General features: G+C 40.5%; 1 protein-coding gene across 1 annotated transcript in view; it reads left to right on the top strand.

Annotated features, from left to right (window-relative positions):
- Positions 1-19,864, top strand: part of LOC148870245 (V-type proton ATPase subunit a1-like) — a 151,744-nt gene that overhangs the window by 131,029 nt on the left and 851 nt on the right. Inside the window, exons 15-18 of the mRNA XM_088971238.1 lie at positions 16,727-16,910; positions 17,031-17,114; positions 17,883-18,076; positions 18,160-18,219. Of these exons, the coding sequence (XP_088827364.1) occupies positions 16,727-16,910; positions 17,031-17,114; positions 17,883-18,076; positions 18,160-18,219 (522 nt within the window). The remainder of the gene's footprint in view (positions 1-16,726; positions 16,911-17,030; positions 17,115-17,882; positions 18,077-18,159; positions 18,220-19,864) is intronic.

The following is a 19,864-nucleotide window of genomic DNA, read 5'->3' as shown; positions in this document are numbered from 1 at the left end:
CTTCAGACAGGAGAGGAATGCTACCAGTTAAGTTCAATGGAAGTAACTACACATTATGGAAGTTTCACGTTGAGTTTTTATGGAAGGACAAGGATTGTGGGGCTACATTGATGGTTCAATACCTAAACTAGGTGAATCTGATGGTAAGGGGCTGAAACAATGGAAATTTGACAATGCTAAAATTGTTTTGTGGTTTCTTGGATCGATTGGGACAGATATTGCCATTCCGATGAGAGGTCTAAGGATGTAAGGAGATTTTTTATTATATGGAGAAGGTTTATCAGCAATCAAATCTATCTAGACAGTACCAGATTGAAACTGAAATCTTCTCCTACAATCAAGGGGAGAAAGACAATATAGGAATACCATGCTGGGTTTGTAAACTGTGGACTAAATATGAATTGGTCCATCTGGGACAATCTTTGACAGCTTATTGTGTCAGCAATGAAAGACTATGTTGAAAATAAAAAGATTATGCACTTGAGACCTAAATTTGAGGTGATTAGGTCGCACTACACCTAATCTTGATTCTATCTTGGGAGAGCTTCTTAGAGAAGAAACAAGAATGATTGCTCAGTCCACCATTGATGGGAAGCATGACATTGGTGCTGAAACTGTCTTTCTTGCTAATGAGTCCAAACTCAAAAGGGACTTGTCTCGGGTTCAGTATTATGAGTGTAAGGAATTTGGCCATGTGGTTTCTGAAAAAAGAACACATGTACCTATTATAAACAACAAGGACACATTATCACTGAGTGTCCCACTCGACCACTTAAGGGACATGCATCAATCCCAAAGAAGAATCTGCACAAAGCCTATCGGTCTACTCTTGAGGGTCCAGATGATGCACTTGTTTCTTTCCAGACTTCAGCTAAGGGAGAGTCCTCTAGTGCCCTGACTGAGGAAAAGATGCGGCAATTGGTATCTACTACAATTTCTTCTGCATTTTCAGCCATTGGTCTGTCTGGTAAGTCATCAGTTCATTGTCCTAACCGAAGCCATCTTTGGATATTTGATTCAGGTGCCTCAGATCATATGACAGGGGCCTGGTCAGTCTCTTAAACCTTTATCCTTTACTAGACACATTGTTACAACCAATGGTGAAAAACTTGAAATCATTGGATGTGATGATTTGACCTTGCTTACGTCTACTAGTTCTCACTTTCATCTGTTGGTCAATTAGTTGATGATGGTAACATTGTCTTTTTTTCTTATGATGGTTGTTTAATCCAGGATCGGCACACTGAGATAGTGAAGGGGAAGGGGCATAGGCTTGGCTGGTTATTTGCTCTAGAAGTCAAGAATATGAAGACACCATCTACCTCACCTTGTTTGCTTTCTAATTCTTCTAATTCGAGTATTGTTTGCAAAAATAATGAGTGGCATCTTTGGCATAGACATCTTGGCCACCCTTATCCTAAGAAACTGGAGTTTTATTTCATACTGTAGAGAAACTGATGTGGGCCCCACAGCTGTGGGGCCACTCTGTCCGTAGGGTAGAATGTACATAGTCTATTTGTTATGTTTTTCTGTTATTCTAGTTGTTATTTACTTTTCAGTTTCATATTGTTAAGTGTTATGATGTAAACACTAAGGGCAGATGTGTCCTTTCCTGCAACTAGCATAACATATAAATATTAAGTTGAAGTGGCGGCGGCAGAAGTGTTAGAATCTGTCCCTCCTTTCAGCAATTTGTGCTCTCTTGCTTCTCTTCTATTCTCTCCTTTTCTCTCATCTTCTCTTCTGTTTTACAAACCTAAAACCTTTTAGGATTCAAGACTGATTACAGTCTTGATCTTCTACATGGTATCAGAGCCTATCTAGGGCTTCTCATGTGTATCTAGTCCAGCTGACCACATGAGAACTAGCTAGGGCTGGAAGTCTTGAAGAAGTTTTTCGGCGGCTGAATCTTGGAGATTACCAGGAGAGGTTCGCAGCAGTTGAAGACTTGCCGCAGCCTGCAGAGAGTTGGTAATCAGGAAGAGGCAGCGAAGGTTAGGGTTCAGGTAACCCTAGAAGACAGTACACCGAAGGCAGGTAATCAGTAAGTAAGTTTGTTTCTTTACTGATTTTTAGAGATTGCAATCAGCCGAGATAGGTTGGACCTATCTAGAAAGAGGGGCCGAACTGTGTTCAAGTTTGCTCTAGGGTTTGGCTTGCCGAACTGTGATTAAGTTTGTGTCTAGGATTTGATTGTTGGGCCGAACTCTCCTCTTCAAAGGGGATTAGTTTTTAGGGTTTCACAGTGCCCTACGACAAGTCCCACTGGTGCGGACTGCTTGGAGAGTGCAGCTGAGCACTTTAGTGATTTCAGATCCTCAAACCTACAGTTGAAACCCTATTTTTGCTCTCATAGTAGTGGGTCCCACAGTAGTGATTTCAGAGAACAGCATCTCAGATTGATAGGCGATTGATTTCAGATCAGTTTTGTGTTGGTATTCCTGATCGGATCAGACCAGTTTCAGATCACATTGGTTTTGTGTTGGTATTTCTGATCGGATCAGATCAGTTTCAGATCAGATCAATTTCGGATCAGCTTTCAGACTTACTTCCTTGACTCTGTTTGAAAAGTAACTGTCTTTTCAGATCAGATCAGTTTCGGATCCGCTTTCAGCTTTCAGATCAATTCTTTTCTTGTAAGTCATTTACTTTTCTAAGAAAAGATAGGTTGAAGTGATCTTGCGGCAAGCCCTAGTGCTGGACTGAACCTTGTGATCTACCTAGAGCTGTCCTCAAGTCTATTGTTGGCATTGATCAGATTCTAGGGTTTCACATTAACCCTACTGCAAGTCTATCTATACAGTACTGATTCTGCAAAGGCAAATCAGACCTCCTTCTAAGCTGTTTTTCAGAGTTTTTTGGGGGTTTTTGAACTCTCTTAAAGGGGTTAGAGCTCTACGGACAGCCACTGTTGTGTTTGTTTGTTGGTTTCATATCAGAGTTATCCCAGTTGTGCACATACACTGTGAATACAAATCAGGCCTATACTATTTTTGGTTGTGATTGGTAGTCCAAGTGCTGTTTTAAGACTTGACCGAGATGGAGTTTAAAAATCAGGCAGAAGGCAGCTTTGGGAGCATCAGTTATGGTAGTGTTTCTGAGATGGGTTGTCAGCTTACAACCGTAAATTCAGGTACTCTACATGCCTCAGCTCCAGGTACTACTGAACCTTGTTGGGTAATAGATTCAGGTGCATCCGACCACATGACTAGCTTGCCTTCATTGTTTACCTCTTACCATTTGTCATCTGGTAGGGATAGAGCATCTATTGCTGATGGCTCCCTGGTTCTTATTTCTGGGAAGGGGGACATTAAGTTATCAGATACGATCTCCTTGTCTTCTGTCTTACATGTTCCTAAGCTTGATACTAACCTCCTTTCAGTCAGTAGTATTACCAAACACATGAACTGCTCAGTAACGTTCTTCCCTGACTGGTGTGTTTTTCAAGACCTGGAGACGAAAAAGGTGATTGGGACTGGCCGTGAGACGAATGGGATCTATCTGCTCGGGGAGAGTTCTCGTCGGGAAGAGTCAGTGGGTAAGAGGTCACTTGTTTCCCAAAGTGTGAGTTCGGTTATGCTTTGGCATAACCGATTGGGTCATTTGCCTTTTCGATCCTTAAAGAGTTTGTTTCCTACTTTGTTTGAGTCTGTTGAGTTGTCCCAATTGCAATGTGAAAGCTGTGAGTTTGCTAAACATTGTAGAAACTCTTATTCATTGAGTAATAAAAGGAGTAATCGTCCTTTTGATCTCATGCATACGGATGTTTGGGGGCCATATCACATTCCTTCTATGGGTGGGTACAGATATTTTTTGTTATTTGTTGATGACCATACCCGGTTTTCTTGGGTTTATCTTATGCGTTCACGAGATGAGGTTCCCGCCCTGACCCAAAACTTTCACCAAATGATCCTAACCCAATTTGATGCCAAGATTAAAGTTCTTAGATCTGATAATGCAAAGGAGTACTTTGCTAAGTCATTGGCATCTTACCTTCTTACTCATGGGGTTATCCATCAGAGCTCTTGCCCTCATACACCTCAGCAGAATGGGGTTGCAAAAAGGAAGAATAGGCACATCTTGGAGGTGGCTAAAAGTCTTATGTTACCTCCAATGCCCCTATTCGCTTCTGGGGTGATGCTATCCTCACGGCGGTCTATCTTATTAACCGGATTCCTTCCCGGGTTCTTGATTTGTGATCCCCCTTTTCCCTTCTATACCCACATGAGGAGTTGTTTTCTATTCCCCTTAAGACTTTCGGTTGTACCAGCTTTGTTCAGCTTCTCGTCCCACATCACTCCAAGTTTGAACCCAAGGCCTCCAAATGCATTTTCCTTGGTTATGCACAAACTCAAAAGGGGTATTGCTGCTATGATCCTGTCTCAGGGAGGAGGTTCGTCTCCATGGATGTCACTTTCTTTGAGGAGACACCCTATTATCCTCGGGTTTCTCCTCAGGGGGAGAGCAATGAGAGTAGGGGTTTAGGTCCATGTCTTTAGGGGGAGAGCAGTGAGAGTGGGGTAGTTCCTTTACCTATTCCATTGGGTGATAGGAGCTGCAATGGTGAGGGTGGCCAGAGGGATCAGGAGTTGAGGGGGAACTGCAATGGTGAGGGTGGTCAGAGGGATCAGGAGTTGAGGGTCTATCACAGGCGGTGCAGGCAGGTTGATCCTGATCATCAGCAGTCCAGGCCAGCTCCAATCTCATCTGCGGCTCCAGGTCCAGGCATTACAGTCCCAGGACCCACAGAGACTTCTATTGTTGCCATTTCACCTCCTATAGATGACCTTGATCTTTCGATTGCAGTCCGTAAAGGGAAACGACATTGTACCACATCTACAGCCCACTGTATTTCCCATTTTTTATCCTATGAGCGCCTATCACCTACCTACAGGTCCTACCTTAGTTCCATTTCCAATGTCCCCATTCCAAGAACAGTGCAAGAGGCTCTATCAGTCCCGGAGTGGAGAGGTGCAATGCAAGTTGAAATGGATGCCCTGTTGAAAAATAATACCTGGGAGCTAGTTGACTTACCCAAAGGAAAGAAACCAGTTGGATGCAGATGGGTATTTACTGTAAAGCACAATGCAGATGGTTCCATTGAGAGGTACAAAGCTCGGCTAGTTGCAAAAGGGTTCACTCAGACTTATGGTATAGATTACTTGGAGACGTTTTCCCCGGTAGCCAAGATGACCACCATTCGGGTTTTATTATCTCTTGCAGCAAGCCACACTTGGCCCATGTACCAAATGGATGTTAAAAATGCCTTCCTGAATGGGGACTTGCAGGAAGAGGTTTACATGCAGTTGCCTCCTGGATACTATGATACAGAGACAGGTAAGAAGGTCTGCCGGCTCAATAAGGCATTGTATGGTTTGAAGCAGTCACCTAGAGCTTGGTTCGACAGATTCAGACTAGCTCTTGGGAAGTTCGGTTATGTACAGGCCTAGTCAGATCATACACTGTTCATCAAAAGGGTGGAGTCTTCACTGACACTACTTGCAGTATATGTTGATGATATTGTGGTGATAGGAAATGACAACCATGAGATTGAGTCCCTCAAACAGCTCCTTCATCAAGAGTTTGAGGTGAAAGATCTGGGTCCACTACGGTATTTTTTGGGTATTGAGGTTGCTAGATCTAAACAGGGGATCTTTGTCTCACAGAGGAAATATGTTTTAGATCTGTTGGCTGAAACTGGAAAGTTGGGTGTCAAACCTGCAGATACACCCATTGAACAAAACCACAGGATTAGTGCAGAGAGTGGAGAGCTGCTTGAAGACAAAGTTATGTTCCAGCGGTTAGTGGGAAAACTCCTATATCTGTGCCTCACTCGGCCAGATATCAGTTATGCAGTTAGTGTTGTCAGTCAGTACATGCATTCTCCTAGAACCATGCACCTTCTAGCAGCAGAAAGAATACTAGCATACTTGAAGAGATGCCCGGGTAGAGGTATATTGTTCAAGAACAGTAACCACATGAAGGTGGAGGTCTATACGGATGTCGATTGGGCTGGGAGTTTTGATGACAGACGGTCTACCTCAGGATATTGTGCCCTTGTGGGAGGAAACCTTGTCTCCTGGAGAAGTAAGAAGCAGAGTGTTGTCTCCCGGTCGAGTGCTGAAGCAGAACACAAGTCCATGGCCAACGGAGTGGCTGAAATCCTATGGCTAAGATCTCTACTTGAGGAGTTGGGTATTGAGTATGAGAAGCCTCTGGTGCTGTATTGTGATAATCAAGCAGCTATTAATATAGCACATAATCCAATGCAGCATGACAGAACCAAACACATTGAAGTTGACCGGCATTTTGTACGAGAGAGGGTCTCATCTCAAGAAGTATGCCTCCCTTACATCACTTCCAGTATGCAACTAGCAGATATCCTCACTAAAGCCGTATCAAGAAAGAAGCTAGAAGCGGATCTATCCAAGTTGGGAATGATAAACATTTACTCCCAACTTGAGGGGGAGTGTAGAGAAACTGAGCCACTCTGTCCGTAGGGTAGAATGTACATAGTCTATTTGTTATGTTTTTCTGTTATTCTAGTTGTTATTTACTTTTCAGTTTCATATTGTTAAGTGTTATGATGTAAACACCAAGGGCAGATTTGTCCTTTCCTGTAACTAGCATAACATATAAATATTAAGTTGAAGTGGCAGCGGCAGAAGTGTTAGAATCTGTCCATCCTTTCAGCAACTTGTGTTCTCTTGCTTCTCTTCTATTCTCTCATTTTCTCTCATCTTCTCTTCTGTTTTACAAACCTAAAACCTTTTAGGATTCAAGACTGATTACAGTCTTGATCTTCTACACATACTAGCTGCCTAACTTCTAAAGCTACTACTTTTGCTAATGTTGATAAGTCTTGTATTACATGTTGCTTGAGTAAAAGTCATATATTGTCATTTACTTTTGTTGTTGAACATTTTACTATTCCATTCAGGTATACATAGTGATGTTCAGTTGTCTCTTTTAACTTCTACACTGGTTTGCAAATATTCTTTTCTTTTCATTGACGACTGCACTTGATTCACTTGGTTCTATTTTTTGTGCAAGAAATCAGATGTGTTTCCCTCATTTAAATTGTTTTAGGCTTTTGTTAAGAATCAGTTTAATGCTACCATTGGTACTTTATGTTTAGGTACAGAGGGAATACTATGATGGGGAGTTTGGAGGGTTTCAAACATATTTGAAAAAAAAAGGAATTGTTACTCAAAAGTCATGCCTAGGAACTCCACGACAAAATGGGGTAAAGCATAAGAACAGACATATTTTGAGTGTTGTAAGAACCCTTCTCCAAGATTCCCATGTTCTTACTTCCTTTTGGGTGGAAGCGTCTGTAGAGAAGATGGGCGATGGCCCATAGGCTGTTTATCTTTTTTTATGTTTTATGTTCTTTGCTGTAATGGGCCTTAATCTGGGTTTTATTATTTCTTATGTTATGTTTTTTAATTTTTCGCCCAATTAGGGGTCTCTCTGTAAATTACTAAAGTTTAACTTAATGAAATAGAACTAAGGGAGTAAGAGAGGAGGTTATGTTCGAAGATCTCTCTGTCTGAACCCTAGTTGCCACCACCTTCTTCTTCTCTCTTCTTGAAACCTGATTTCTGCTACTTTCTTTTGGTTTTCTACAACTTTTTAAACAGTCCTTTCTTTTCAAAAGGTTGTTTTTTCTTCTTGGTATCAGAGCAGGCTCGACTTTTCCCTCTTTTCACCCCTTTTTTCCCATACACGGTGTGTATGGAGAACTGAATCGTATGAGTAGTTAAAGAAACCTTTTTCAGCCCAGTTGTTAGTGGTTTCTGGAGAGAAGGGGATTGGGTTTGTCGTCCTCCTGACAAATTCAAATGTGTTGCCCGAAACCCTAATTTTCTGGAGAAATCTGATTGCGAGCCCCACAGGGAGTTTGACCCGAGCGCTTAGTGACCGAAGGCCTTCTCATCCTTCATCTTGAAGATCGAATCAAGTGGATTGGTGTTCTATGAAGTCTACAAGGAGCGGCTGAGGTTTCTCTGTTTCTCCCGGCTTTCGGGTGTGACGCAGTTAGCTGGTACAGCTACAATAGAGGTTGGCTCATAACACAGTTTGTGTTCTGTCTTCATTTTTTGTTATTTGAAGTTGTTAGAAGTTATTTTTGAAGTATTTAAGAAGATGAACCCTTCAGAAGTTGAAAACAAGCATGTTGCTGAATCCGGACAGGTTCCGAGAGCCTCTATAGACTCTCTACTGGTTGTGACCACAGTCAAGCTGGATGGAACTAATTATCTAGCTTGGTCACAATCAATAAAAATTCATATCTAAAGTAGAGGCAAATGGGGTTTTATCTCCGGGAGCAAGAAGGCTCCTTCGGAAGACGATCTAACATATGAAAAATGAATGCAAGAAAATTATACTGTTATTGGATGGCTTGTGAACTCAATGCGACCGCAGATTAGTCAACACTATTTGTGGATGAATTCAGCAAAGGAAATTTAGGATAGTGTTGCTGAAATCTATTCCCATAAATTAAATGTGGCCAAGGTTTACAAGCTGAGAAGTGATGTGAAGAATTTGAGGCAAGGGAAGAAACCATTAGCTGTATATTTCTCAATACTAAAGTCTTTATGGCAAGAAATTGATTTGATAGAAGTTGTAGCCTGGGACACCACTAATGATGCTAAGACCTACAGGAAACTTGTTGGGAGAAACAGGGTGTTCGAGTTTTTGACAGGGCTGAATCCAGAGTATGACATCACAAAGCAAAATATTTTATCCAATGATAGTGTTTCATTGTCTCAAGTCTATGCCTTGGTAAGTAGTGAAGAAAGCAGGAGACTTGTCCAGGTCCAAGGGGCTGGTCTAAATGATCACTTTGCTAATATAGGAGTGAAACCCAAGGGAGTTGCAGGGACTCCAAGTAGCTCAGGGAAGAAAGAAATTATTTGTGAGTACTGTAAAAACCCAAAACACACTAAAGACAAGTGTTGGAACTTGCATCTTGAGCTTCTTCCTCTTCGGTTTCAAAAGAAGTCTGATAATATGAAGGCAAGGAGTGCCAATATTGTTGTTGGTTCAGATAGTGACAGATACCAAACTGAAGAGATGATTGCTAGTGAGCAGTTAGCAGCTATGAAGGCAGAATATGAGAAGTTTGGGAGGATGATCAGTCACCTAGAGGGTGTGGCCTCTTCTTCCAACCCTCTAGGAAATTCAACCTCTTCTGCATTTGCTCATTCAGGTATACAGTCTTCTGCTAATCATGCAACTATTTCAGGTAATCGTAGGATCCCTTGGATTATTGATTCTAGTGCTTTTGATCATATGACCAACATTTCCGCTTTGTTTGTTTCTTATGATTTACTTCGTGGCCATGACAAAATCACCCTAGCCGATGGCTCTCTTGCCTCTATCTCCAGCAAAAGAACCATCAATGCTACAAATTCCTTGGTACTTCCTTTTGTTCTTCATGTACCCAAGCTAAATACAAATTTGTTATCTATAAGTAGCCTAACTAAGTCATTGAACTGTTGTGTAACCTTCTTTCCTTCCTATTGTGTTTTTCAGGATCTAGAGTCTCAGAAAGTGATTGGGAGTGGCCATGAAGCGAATGGAATATATCTGTTAGACACTCCTGGATAGAGCCATGAACAACCTAGAAAAACTGCTTTTGGGTCTACATCTACAGAGTCCTCCAGTCGAGTCATGTTATGTCATTTTCGTTTGGTCATCTTTCCTTTTCTACACTAAGTCATTTATTCCTAGAACTTTTTAAGGGAATTAGTCTATCCAGTCTTCATTGTGAGACGTGTGAATTGTCAAAACATTGTAGAAGCAGTTATCCCTTAAGCAATAAAAGATCTTCTTCTCCTTTTTATATTGTGCACTCTGATGTGTGGGGGCCTTACCACTTACCTTCTATGGGTGGCTACAAATATTTTTTCTTGTTCATTGATGACTTTTCTCGGTTCACTTGGATATTTTTTATGAAGCCCCGTGATGAAGTTCCCAGGCTTGTGAGGCAATTCCATGAATTTGTCCTAATCCAGTTTGATACCAGAATTAAAATTTTCAGATCCGACAATGCAAAAGAATATTTTGAGAAAAACCTAACCTGCTATCTCACTAATTTGGGGGTTATTCACCAAAGCTCCTATATTAGGACCCTAGAACAGAATGGAGTTGTTGAAAGAAAAAATAGGCATATTGTTGAAGTTGCAAGAAGTATTCTTTTTGCCTCACATGTCCCTACCAAATTTTGGGGTGATATTGTTCTCATTGCAACCTTCCTAATCAATCGTATGATATCCAGGGTTTTAGGGTTTAAGTCTCCCTTCAGTCTTCTTCATCTGGGAAAGGATCTTTTTCCTACTCCTCTTTGTGTCTTTGGCTGCACTTGTTATGTACATATCCCAAGTGTCCAAAGACATAAATTTGAACCAAAAGCCAACAAGTGTATCTTCCTTGGTTATGTCTCCATGGATGTCACCTTTGATGAGCTCTCTTCCTTTTATGATTCTTCTCAGGAGAGGCATTGTCCAGAGGGGGAGAATTTGTCACAGTTGTTTGCTCTTCCCCTTCTTGTCCCAATTGAATCCTCTGTTGAGACTCCTCCTCCTTCAAATGAGTCAAGAGAGGATTAGTCATTTCATTCTCATTCCAGTGTTCCTATCCCTCCTCCTTTACTTCCTCGTCCTCTTTTTAGTCCTAGGTTGTATCAACGACAAAGAACCAGAAATGAGCATATTGTTTCCCCTACAGCACATGAGCCTCCTGCACTTCCAATCACATAAGAGAGAACAGGTACTGGTGCAGTCCCTTTGGAGTCATCCTTCCCAAACCTTGATACCCCTATTGCTATTAGGAAAGGAAAAAGGAAGTGTACTGCACATTGCATTTCCAAACCTTGACACCCCTATTGCTATTAGGAAAGTAAAAAGGAAGTGTACTGCACATTGCATTTCCAAACACCTTTCTTATAGTTTGCTCTCTCCTTCATATTTTGCCTACCTTTCTTCTGTTGCTTCTAACCCAATTCCCAGGTCTGTGTCAAAAGCTCTTACTATTCCAGAATGGAGGGATGCTATGAGAACAGAAATCGATGCCCTGCACAAAAATGACACTTGGGAAGTGGTCGATTTGCTTGAAGGGAAGGATCCAGTAGGCTGTAAGTGGGTTTTTACTATTAAATATCAATGTTGATGGCACCATTGAAAGGTACAAGGCTAGGTTGGTTGCTAAAGGTTATACACGGACATATGGGATTGATTATCTAGAGACCTTTGCTATTGTTGCCAAGATGACTTCTGTGAGAGTTCTGCTATCTCTGGCTGCACACTCAGACTGGCCACTTTATCAGCTAGATGTAAAGAATGTGTTTTTGAATGGAGAGTTACATGAGGAGGTCTATATGTCTCTTCCTCTAGGGATGTTTCAAGGTACGGAGGCTAAAGAAATCTCTTTATGGACTTAAACAGTCCCCTAGAGCATGGTTTGAAAGGTTTAGGACTGCCTTTGTTAGCTTTGGCTATGTACAGACACAATTTGATCATACCTTCTTTGTGAAGAGGAGAGGATCCTTGGTCGTTTACCTGATTGTGTATGTTGATGATATTGTTGTGACTAGTAATGATGTATAAGGGATTAATGATCTCAAATCCTTCATTCATACAGAGTTTGAGATCGAATATCTGGGGGAATCGAGATACTTTCTTGGAATAGAAGTTGCTAGATCCAAGGATGGGATCCTTATCTCTCAGAGAAAGTATGTACTTGATTTGCTCTCTGAAACAGGAAAGATGGGTGCTAGACCAGTTGCTACTCCTATTGATACGAGAGTCATAAACTCTTTGCTTCATATGGAATATTGTTGAAAGATAAGGGAGTCTTCCAGAGACTACTTGGAAAACTTTTCTATCTATGCATGACTCAGCCAGACATTGCATATGCTGTCAGTTGCATTAGTCAGTTCATGCATGCTCCCAAGGATACTCACATGGTAGCAGCAGAGAGGATTCTATGTTATTTGAAGGGTTCCCCTAGAAAGGGAATTCTATTTCCTAAGCTGGGCCATATGAAACTTGAAGCCTACACAGATGTTGATTGGGCCGGAAACATTGACGACAGAAGATCTACCTCTGAGTATTGTAGCTTGGTGACAGGTAATATTGTCTCTTGGAGAAGCAAGAAACAATCAGTTGTTGCCCAATCTTCAGCCGAAGTTGAATACAGAGCCATGGCTCATGGAGTTTCTGAACTACTATGGCTTAGATTCTTGATGGAGGAACTGGGTATTGAGCATGATAAGCCAATGATGTTATACTGTGATAATCAGGCTGCCATCAACATTGCTCACAATCCATTACAACATGACAGAACTAAACATATTGAAGTTGACAAACACTTCATTCGAGAAAAAGTAGCTTCTGGAGAGGTGTGTCTACCTTTGATCACTTCTGAAGGACAGTTAGCTGATTTCCTCACCAAGAGCATTCCCAAGGTTAAACTTCAGCATGATACTAGCAAGCTTGGCATGATTGACATCTATGCTCAGCTTGAGGGGGAGTGTAGAGAAGATGGGCCGAATGGCCCATAGGCTGTTTATCTTTTTTTATCTTTTATGTTCTTTGCTGTAATGGGCCTTAATCTGGGCTTTATTCTTTCTTATGTTACGTTTTTTAATTTTCCGCCCAACTAGGGGCCTCTCTGTAAATTACTAAAGCTTAACTTAATGAAATAGAATTATGGGAGTAAGAGAGGAGATTATATTCGAAGATCTTTCTCTCTGAACCCTAGTTGCCGCCACCTTCTTCTTCTTCTTCTTCTTCTCTCTTCTTGAAACCTGATTTCTGCTACTTTCTTTTGATTTTCTACAACTTTTTAAACAGTCATTTCTTTTGAAAAGGCTGTTTTTTTTCTGCGCCCAACATTGTTGTGTACTAATCAACTTACTCCCATCTTCTATCCTTCATAACACCTCACCCTTTCAATGCTTATTTGATCGTCCACCAGACTTCTCTTCACTCCATGTGTTTGGATGCGTTTGCTTTGTTCACCTTCTACCTTATGAACACACTAAGCTATCTTCTTAGTCTGTCTTATGTGCTTTTATGGGATATGGTTTAGAACATAAGGTATTCCTCTACTATGATCCCTCTTCACGTTGCATTCGCACCCTAGGAATCTTATTTTTCTTGAGAGTGTTTCTTACTTCCACCATATTGCAAACCTTACCCTTGACCAAGAAGCCACTATTTCTTCTTGCCTCCCAAACCAAACTGCCAAGAATTCTTTAAACCTCCACCTCAGAAGACCCCTAAGGGACTCGGAGATTTCTGATTTAATAGCCCTAATCCAAACCCTCAAAGATGCCTACATATCCCCCTCTCATTCCGACACCCAAATATGGACCCTTCACCCAAATGGCGAATTCTCTTCTAAGTCTATGTTCAGGGCTTTGATTTCTCATGATCAGCATTCCTCTTTTCCTTACAAGAAAATTTTGTGTAGCCACATCCCTTCAAGAATTTGCTTCTTTGTTTGGGAAGCCTGTCTCCAAAAAGTTAATACTTGTGATCTCCTACAGAAAAAACTTTTGGGAAGACGCTCCATTTCTCCTCATGTTTGTATTTTATGTCTCAGCGAGGGTGAATCTGCAGACCACATTCTTCTTAACTGCAGTTTCACTCAAAGGACATGGTCCCACTTCTTGAATATGGCAGGTTATAGCTGGGCTTTTCCAAAACACATTATGGACATATTGAATCAGTGGCAAGGAACAGGGCTAAGCAAAAGGGGTAAAGTCTTTTGGCAAAATCAGTGCTACATGCAGTGTTGTGGGGTGTTTGGGATGAAAGAAACAACCGCATTTTCGACAATAAAAGCAGAACTTTGGAGGAATTAATCTCAGATATTACCTACCTTTGCATCCTTTGGACTGTGAATTCAGCTCTGTTCAAAGGACTTTCAGTCAATGATCTTACCAGAGATATTCACCCCTTTCTGTTTCTCCCTCATCCCCAGCAAACATCCTTGAGGCATCCCGTACCCATCAGTGAAGGATTAATAACCCTTAATTTTGACGGCTGTGCCTTAGGTAATCCTGGCCTTGCAGGTATTGGTGGTACAGTAAGGGACAAAAGGGGCAATATTTGCTGGACTTTTAGTGGTCCAATCGGCCGGGCTGACTCCACTAAGGCTGAAGCGATGGCTGCTCTCACCGGAATCAGGACAATAAAGAATTTGGGAATTCAGAATTTGATCATTGCAGGTGATTCAGCAAATACGATAAAATGGTTAAGAGACAAAGAGGGGGGCCCTTGGAGACTGAACCATTATCTGACTGAAGCTTGGGATTCTTTGGATGGTTTGAATGTTAATTTAGTTTGGATTCCTAGGGAACACAATCATACTGCAGATGGCCTAGCTAAATTTGGTGTGTATTTGGAGCATTTGTATAGCAACAAACTTCCTCCTTTGTAACTTGTAGGGGTTCCCCCCCTGCTTTGTATATCTCCCCTTGATCCCCCCCCCCACTTATTTTCTTAATAAATTCTGGTTAAATTTTCTCAAAAAAAATATTGCAAAACTTCCTACTACTTTTGTCTCTATTTTGCATTCCTTTGATACTGCAGGTGCTTCCAGCTCATATCCATCTATTCTTACACTTCTCTGACTTTATACAAGAAGGTGAGCTACTATGCCTAAGCCTATCCTCTCCTCTTCTTCGCCTCCAACTGCTGTTCCAGCACGTCTTCCCACTTACACCATAAGTGCTCCACCCCCTCCACCTTGCGATTCCTTACCATCACCCCCTCCCCCTTTATGTAGATCATCTCGTGTTTCCTAGCCTCTTGATCACTATGGTTTCTCTACAGGCTATAGTTCCTTTCCTGCAATTTTGTCCTCCACAAATGTTCCCCAAACTTACCAACAGGCAGTGGCTGTTCCGCATTGAAAAGAAGCTACGGATACTGAGATACAATCAATCTCTCCTTGAAAATGATATTTGGGATCTAGTTCCTGCCCCTCCAGATGCTTCAACTATTGGAAATAAATGGGTTTATTCAGTGAAGCTGAATTCTGATGGGAGCCTTAATAGATGCAAGGCTCATTTAGTGGCTCAGGGATATAAGCAAGAATATGGGATAGACTATGAAGAAATATTTGCTCCTGAATCCTGTAGCCAAGACGACAATTGCCTGTCTGATTTTTGCTATTTCTGCTATTAAATAGTGGGACATTCATCAGATGGATGGCAAGAATTCCTTCCTTCATGGTCAGTTGAAGGAAACTGCCTATATGAATCCTCCACTCGGTTATTGTGATGATCCCAATCTAGTCTGCCGCCACGAGCCTGGTTTGAAAGGTTCCACAATGTTATTACTATTGCTGGATTTTCTCAGAGTCCTGACTATTCAGTATTTCTCATGAAGTGGCCTCAAGGTCTCACACTTCTTCTATATGTTGACGACATTCTCATTACAAGGGATGACAGTATGACACCGAAGGATTACAAGGGATCTTAGGAACCTCACATATTTTCTGGGTTTGGAAGTCTATCGCTCTTCCCATGGATACTTTATAAATTAGCAAAGGTATGCCATAGGTCTTGTGAAACTTGCCAGTTTAACTGATGACAAGCAAGTTGATACTCCTATTGAGGTTAATCTAAAGTTGTCCAAAGATGATGGTGAACCTCTACATGATGCTACACTGTATAGGCAACTTATTGGCAACCTCATTTATCTTACCATGACCAGATTGGGCATTTCCTATGCTGTCCAAGTTGTTAGCCAGATCGTCTCCTCTCCTAGACATCCTCACATAACAGCTGTTCTTATGGATCATTCATTAAATACGAGGTTCCTTATCTCATGGACTGTTTTTCTCTTCTTCATCCCCCTTTCACTTGACTGCATATGCTGATGTTAATTGGGCCGGATGCCCTGACACAAGAAGGCCCACTACCAGGTGGTGTGTTTTCCTAGGAGATTCCCTCATTTCATGGAAGTGTAAGAAGCAATAGTCTGTTTCAAAATCTTCCATAGAAGATGAATATCAAGCTATGCATTTGTGTGCAGTGGTCTGATCTGGCTCCGTGCTTTACTTCATGATCTCTTTATGGATATACCATCCCCAATTCCTCTCCATGCAGATAATGTTAGTGCCATCAAGATTGCCTCTAATCCAGTCTTCTATGAGTGTGCCAAACACATAGAGGTTGATTGCCACTTCATCAGAGACCAATTTCTTGTGGGCTTATATCTCTCCCTCGTGTCTCCTCTAGTCTTCAGTTGGCTGACCTTTTCACTAAGGTTATGACTCAGGCTCGCCATCAATTTTTAGTTGACAAACTGATGCTTACCTCAGCATCAGTTTGAGGGGGGTTTAGAGATAGTATATTATAGGCTTGGGATCATGGTTATATCTTGTATTATAAGCTTTGTATCATATGTAATGTTTTTGCTCTCTTTTCTCTCTCAGTTACTTATGGAGGGCAGATTTGTCCTTTCAGCCTCCTGTAACATTTTAATATAAATACAAATTCTTTCTTGGGCATGGCTTACTGTGAACCACACCCAGAAACCCTATTCTTGTTTCATTCAAATGGTGTTGACAATTGTATCCTTGCAAACTTTACATTGTAGGAAGGTTTTACTTTTATTAAGACTGAAACTGACATTTTGGACTGAATTAGATTGAATTAGTTTGGTTTCAAATTTATAATTACTTTCATTTTTTATGGTTTTAGGTATCAATTTGTGCCACAGATGATCTTTCTTAACAGTCTATTTGGGTATCTTTCCCTCCTCATTGTCATCAAGTGGTGCACAGGGTCTCAAGCAGACCTTTACCATGTGATGATTTACATGTTCTTGAGCCCCACTGAGGATCTTGGTGAGAACCAGTTGTTTTGGGGCCAGAGGCCACTGCAGGTATCAGCTGTTACCTCCTTACTAATTCTGAAGTGCTCTGTTTGTTACTTTTGTCACCTCCCTCACTCTTGTTTGTCTCTAGTTTTGTTTGGGTTGATCAATTCCAAATTTTTCTTGCAGATGTTGCTGTTGCTTTTGGCTGTTGTAGCTGTTCCTTGGATGCTCTTTCCAAAACCTTTCATTTTGAGGAAGCTTCATCTAGAGGTATACTATATGTGGCTCAATTTTTTATGATCTTTCATATAAAATTCAACATAATTCAATTAGAGCCATTCTATGGTTCTATCTCCATGTAGTTACTAATTAGCAAATAATATCAGAATTTTCTAATTCTTCAACTCATTTTACTCTTTTCCTTGTTACCATTTCCTCCTTGATGCTTCATTGGTGGATGACACTATCTATGGTTACTTTGACCTTGTTAACAAATAAAAGGGTTTAGCTTCTGTACTTGGGCTGCTTATTAGATGCCTAGTTAAGGGCATCTTTATAATTTTATCATTTAATATAGAAGTTATGATAGAGGGGCATGAGAACCAAGACGGATATTTGTTCTCTCATCTTGTCTCTTTTCTTGCAAATATACATCAAATCATATCAAATCTTTCATTGAAATCTAGTATGTTTATCAACATGATCCATCAAACATAATCCTCATCATCTTTCATATGTATATTTAATGTATTTTATTATCATTTATTGAAAATGAACATTTAGAGAATCTATTTGGTTATTTCCTATGATACCTAGATAACTATACATGCCTAGCATACCAGTGTTGGATATAATACCAGACACTGCATGGGTACTTCTAGATGTACTTTGTAGCATTAAAACTTCTGCTTTGACGAAAAGTGATTCTTTTCATATTTTAACAATATTCTTTGCCCAGTATTTTGTAGTTTGTGGTTTTCTGTCAAATTGCTTTGAGGGCTGGAAACCTATTATTGATTTTATTTGTGATATTTGTAGAGATTTCAAGGTCGTACTTATGGCATTCTTGACACCTCTGATATGGATCTGGATGTTGAACCTGATTCTGCAAGGCACCATGTTGATGAATTTAATTTTAGTGAGGTGTTTGTGCATCAAATGATACATTCTATCGAGTTTGTCCTTGGAGCAGTGTCGAATACTGCATCTTACCTACGTCTCTGGGCTCTAAGGTACATCATATTTGGCCCTTTGTTTCCATCATATTCTTTTCAAAACTTATATTTTTTGATCGATTACCCTGCTCTTATAACAGTTTAGCCCACTCAGAGTTGTCAACTGTATTTTATGAGAAAGTTCTCCTTCTAGCCTGGGGGTGAGTTTGAATCCTATCTTATGGCATACTCAGTTTTCTTTTTCAGATTTTTCCTGTTCAATTGCTGCTCAACATGTGCATTGGAATATTCTGTGCAATCACTAGTAGCCATAAAGAAGAAAGTTATGAGCAATATATATATATATATATATATATATGTGTGTGTGTGTGTGTGTGTGTGATTCATTGGAGGATTAAGGAGTTTGTCTGTATGGGGGGTGTGAACCATTGTAAGAATACAACAAAGTAAACTTAAACTATATAACATTCATTCTGCCTACAGAGAGAAAATTACCTAGGTGGTTTAACATGAAAAATATTACCTAGATTTATTGGACCAGATAAGGTTTCCTGTGTTGGCTATGTGGCAAACTAAAAAATTATCTTGCTTGAGTTATTTTAATATATTAAGTCCAGCTAATATTGAAGGGTACCAATGATTACCATTTTGGGCTAAAAGTCCATTATGGTCATGAAGGATGCAACAAGTATTAGTATACCATGTTATTTGTATTAAGGAAACAATTATTCAGATTCTTCAGAAATTTAAGTAGTATGCCTAACATTGGAAAAATCATTACAATAGCCAATATTTTCCAAACCAGATTGCATCTGAAATACAGGTTAAAACAATTTGTATGCAATTCTTAAGTGTGAAACTGAACTGATGCCATTTCAGTAAGCAGTGGAAGAAAACCCAAGAAACTCTAATTTGTTATAGGTTATGAAATGTGGAATCACAGAGTTAGCATTAATATTCTTTGAAGAACAATCTTTGACTAGTGACTGCAGAAGTCTGGTGCCAAGATTTTTTCCAAATTTCTTGGGTTGGTTCATCATCATCATCATCTAATCCTTATTATCCCAACTATGAATGCTTAAATCATTTCTTACTATTTCAACCCATGTCCTTTTTGGTCTGCCCCTAGCCTCCTAGCCCCCTTCAACTTTCAACTTAAAACAGATTGCTTCTCTGGTCTAGATATACTTTTTACCTATTTAGTAAGTGTTATATCATGGTCTAGAAATACTTGAATAAGTTTTGGAAAATATATGAACATGGTACAAGTTTGTGGCAGAGGGGTTAGTACCTTTTGGTCAATTGAGTTAGTAAACTGGTCTTAGGAAGCGTTATTACCCAATGCTGGTTCCAGCTATCTGCGGTCTTGGTAGGGGTAGACTGGGTACAGTCCTAACCTTTATCGGCCATTATGAAGTATTTCCGAATTTGGTCATATGTTGAGAGCGTTTTGTACTTCTTAAGGGTGGCTATTTGATAAGGAGTTCAGATCTGCTGGCCACATTCATCCAGCCCCACATTGAAAACATCTCTTTACCATATATAGCCAATGTTCCTGTTGTTGGCTGGATGAATGTGGCCAGCAATGTGTTGTGGTCAGCAGATCCAGACTCTATGATAAGGGGACTACAAGGGGAAACTTCTCTGACAAAGGATTGGAATCTATTTGACACCCATATCCCCCTTGTATTGCCATTATATCTAACATCTATCCACTGGTGAATTACGTGAGTTGTCCCTTCCTTAATGGTGACCCATCCTTAAATGGAGGAAAGAAGTCTCTATAGTGTCCGCAGTTTAAATTTTAGAGAAAATGTTAGCTTTGGCTTTGAGCTGCTTAGCTTG

The sequence above is a fragment of the Nelumbo lutea genome, chromosome 2 (genome assembly GCF_056320005.1).
Source record: "Nelumbo lutea isolate HS-2025 chromosome 2, American lotus-T2T, whole genome shotgun sequence".
Classification (NCBI taxonomy): Eukaryota; Viridiplantae; Streptophyta; class Magnoliopsida; order Proteales; family Nelumbonaceae; genus Nelumbo; species Nelumbo lutea.
This window is presented reverse-complemented; position numbering and strand designations above follow the sequence as displayed.